At 37.5% G+C, this 4,344-nt stretch overlaps 1 protein-coding gene across 1 annotated transcript in view; it reads right to left on the minus strand.

The window, feature by feature from the left end:
- Positions 1–2,076: 2,076 nt before the first annotated feature.
- The window catches only part of LOC112548914 (synapsin-2-like), a 14,770-nt gene continuing 12,502 nt past the window's right edge, over positions 2,077–4,344 (minus strand). The window contains exon 4 of the mRNA XM_025195691.1: positions 2,077–2,941. Within this exon, the coding sequence (XP_025051476.1) occupies positions 2,806–2,941 (136 nt within the window). The 3' untranslated portion in view covers positions 2,077–2,805. The remainder of the gene's footprint in view (positions 2,942–4,344) is intronic.

A 4,344-nucleotide genomic window follows, 5' to 3' on the forward strand; every position in this document is an offset into this window, starting at 1 on the left:
CGTGGGGAAGACAATGATCCCACAGCTGTATAGTGTAGGAACAGCTACACCTGTTAAGTTTCTGTCGTCTGGGGGATGTAGGTAGATGATACAAATGTGTGCATGTGGTGTCTTAACACTTTTTACTGGGGTTTTGTCTAGAGCAAATCCACCACCTCTTGCAGATGAAAAGATGTCAGTCAATCAATGTTTAGAACAGAAGTGAGGGCAGATCTAATGTGAATTCTTACCTCTGGATCATTTAAATGAGGTATAGAATATATCTATCTCAGTAGAGTCTAGCTCAGGATACTGAGGGCAAGTTCTCCATGAGAGGAAGATTTAAGGAAAAGAATTAAACAAACACCCACTCACATTCCCCTCCCCCATTCAGTGTCAGTTTGTAACTCAAAAATCTTTGCTAAAGACTATAGCTATTTAATTTTGACATTCCAATGGCCCCTTTTTTCTCTGTACTTCATTTTCAGATCACAAATGAGCACATCACCTATTGTAACCTTTTAGTCTTGTAAAATTGCAACTTCAGTTCCCTAAATATTTCCATAGGGGGCCAAATTCTTTTTAATGCAGAAAGTGGAAATTACACAGGACTTGGGTGTATTTTTGATTTAGCGCATCTAAATCAGTCTGTATCTTGTTGCACACTTGTTCAGTCTGTAGAATTAAAATATAACTTGATACAAACACGAAGAAAAAAAGATTTGAGGATCTGAAAGCAAGTTCCTCTGTGGGAACGTAGAAAACCAGCAGTTTATTTCTCCTCACAAGAATTAATGTGGCAAATAAGGGAAAGGAAATGCAGAGATCTCTTGACAAGGGACCACACTCTATGAAAAGTGTATGAGACAGAGGGAGCATGGTATTAACTTGGCCTTAAGAATTCTAGTCATGATTGATTCTGCTTCACACAGACTTTTAGTTTAGTGAATGTTTTAAAATGCTGTAGAGAAGGTTTTTTGGGTAGATGTGATACCTTTTATTAGATGAACTAAATAGTTGGACACATTGTTCTTTGCAAGTTTTCAGGCACAAACACCCTTCTTCAGGCTTATAGGGCATTTATACACATAGCTCTGTCTGCTCCGATGTGCCAGAAATCCAGCGCATCAGAGCAGACTTGATTAATCGAGTCTGCAGAGCACGCCAGCTGACTTGCCCGGTGCTGTGTCGTATGCATTTGTATAAATGACAAAATGCATGTCAGTGTGCAGAAAATGGGCGTCGGTGTGCTTTTGAACTAAAACACCTTTGATATGTTTTAGTTCAAAAGCACAATACCACCATTTTCTCAGCACCGACATGCATTTTACCATTTATACAAATGCCTAAGATGCAGCACTGGGTGCTTTTAAAAGCAGCTGGTGCTGCAGCACATCCACGTGTACTATGGAGAGTCTGCTGGTGAATTGTGTTCTCTGCTGGGTAGAATAGAGGCCAAAATGCAGATTTATGAAAATACAAATGCGTGGCAGTGAGGATCAGAGGGAGGGGTGGAAGACAATATATGTGAGACAGGTGGGAGGGAAGGGGAGATGTTGAACTGCTGATAGAAAAATGTAGCTGGTAAAATGCAGACAGGTTACCTGGGGTTATCAGATGGCAGGCAGGTTATAATGTGCCATACATCCAATGCTTATATTTAATCCATGATTTTTTGTATCCAGTAGATTTAGGAAGTTAAGTTCATAGGCCCATCTACAAAAGGTGTTTTGTAAATTCCCTTTGAGGATTAAAGGATTAGAACCAACAACCTTAAAATGCTGCAGTTACCCCATCCCTGAGAACTTTTCTGTTGCAGCCAGTCAGGGAAGCATTTCAATATGCAAAATATCTGTGAAAGCCTAAGCTCAATTCCAGTGAATGGTAATTTTACTACACTATCTTCCTCTTGTTTGATGTATGCAGTTATTATTTTGGTACTCTAATTTCTTATTGGCAGTGACTTCAGTGCCTAAATATTTATCAAAGTACACCACTGATTTGGAGACAAAGTCTGTACAAAACACCAAGTACACCTACTTGGAGAAACACTCTTTGCAGAAAACTGCTTTTTATCAAGCATGATGCTTTGCATTTATTAGAAGATATACACAAAAATAGGGTTAATAGTATAGATCATGCATGTTACTTTACAACTCCGATCACTTGTTACAAGTTGGAAATAAATGCTCAGTAGACATATGTGAGGATACAATAGTACATACACATACTTTGTTTATGACATTCTTTTAGCATAGGGACAACTCTCAGCAACACAAGCAGAAGTCTATAGTCACTGGAGATGGAAGGATTGTCAAAAGAGGAGAAAACTGCTCTAGTCTCTCACAATATTAAAGTGGCAGAACAGGAAGTACCAGTATGAATTGCCTCTCAAGGATGTGAGGCAAGAACAAATTAGGTTAAAACTATACCCTGGCAGTATAAAACGTTTACACACAAAATAAACATGCATTGCAGTGCACCGGAGATGAGTAAAGCAGGGAGAACTCCCTTGACACCGTGCTCTATTACTACAGTTCTACACAGAAAAGTTCAATAGCGTGATATATAGTGCAGTCACAATAAGGCCACAATATTACAATTGACAAGGACCTTAAAATTAAGCGTTCTGTAATAATATAACTTTCTATCATTTATATAGATTTTATACAGTGTACCTGAATTTCATCTCATCATAGTCCTTTTTTCAGAAGTTTAACATATTGCTTAATAACACACTTGAAACAGTTGAAAGGAAGATGGCTCACAGGGGGAAAACACTAATATTCACTAAATTCTAGACTATATGCACCTGGATGAAACTGGCTAATCAGAAAAAAGGCTAGCAAAGGATTTCCTCAAGTTTCGGATAGTTTCAGCTTTTGCTTCATCCTCATTCACAGATGATCGAAAGAAGGATGATTCTGTGAAACTGAAGGCATTTGTCAAAGACTGTGACTTGCTGCAAGATAAAAACATGCAACGTGGTTAGTACAGTCCCACTGTCAACCAGCTTCCATACAATCATGTTGCATATGTATGGAAACTATATAAAAAGGGAAACCTCCATGGGATGAAAACAGTTTTACAAATTTAAACAAAAGTGAACAAGAGGAGAAAATATTAGTCAATAGCATACAGAGCTGCTAGAAAACAGTGCATTTCCTCTGTCTTTTAGTTTGAGAAGCAGGCTCCCATGCATATTTTATAGGATAAGTTGCTTAATAAACAAGCTAAGCTCTTTGCTGTTCAAAAATACTAGGGCTCAATTGTTCCTATTGAATAAAAAGACTAATGGAGAATTTGGCCTATCAAATCAAATTCAGAGCATAGGAAGCCCAAATCCAGGATGATTACTTAAAGGGGTAGAGTTTTGTTTCTTAGGAGGCAATCTCTCATTGCCACAAGGATGAAAGGAAGCATGTCAGTCAGTTTGAAGACTTGAGTCCTAAAGTTGTAATATCTGGTGATGACATTACTTGTTTAACCCTTAACTCTTGCTTTTTTGCTTTTTAGATTTTTTTAAATGTCTTTGATGATTTTTAAAGAATAATTATCAGCATTGGTGCATTTACTGTAAGCAAGTAGCCTAACTATGCCAAGTTGTCTGTAGTGTTGTCATGTAACCCTGGTATAAATATGTCTCTGTGAATAGAATATGTCCTAGCATAAAGAAGCATAATGACTAAAAGTTAAAACTGTGTCTAAGCCAAAAGTCTTAAGATAACTTTAGAAAGCTAGGTTGAGATAAAAGAAAAAATTACTGAAATGTACATACTGCTGAATGTTTTAGTATGTATGCAAACAATTGTCCATACTTTAATTTGTAAAGATAACTGGCTTTCTGGGTATTCAGTCAATCAAGTTCTCTTTATCTTATCACATATCAAACAATTCAGCAGAAGACTGCTGTGAGATTTTGCTGTATTAAACCAACAACACAGTTTCCTCATTCATGCTGTCTCATACTCGCCAAGTATGACAGTATAATTTGCAACTCCTCTGCTTCCAAACCACTAGCATACAACAAAGTAGTGCTACAGGCATTTCATGCATTTCATAAATTATAGCTGGGTTAATGAGAAAAGGCCAATAAACAGTTGAGTTTGCACTGGTTAACGGAGGGAGGGAAGCAGCGCTTGATTAGTAACACAAAAAGCCTAATTAAATATTTATTCATAGTTTAATAACCTGTATGCACATGTTAGGCAACAGCATGTGGGTGAATACAAGAGATGCAAATGCAAATACACACAGTGCAGTTAAGCCAAAAGGCAGGAGATTTTACTTGGACACTAAAATCTGCTGTGGAATAAATTTGCCTCTTGGTGAAAACTGCAAAAAGTGTTTTTAACCTCAGCAGGA

Source organism: Alligator sinensis, unplaced genomic scaffold, assembly GCF_000455745.1.
Source record: "Alligator sinensis unplaced genomic scaffold, ASM45574v1 scaffold1766_1, whole genome shotgun sequence".
NCBI lineage: Eukaryota > Metazoa > Chordata > Crocodylia > Alligatoridae > Alligator > Alligator sinensis.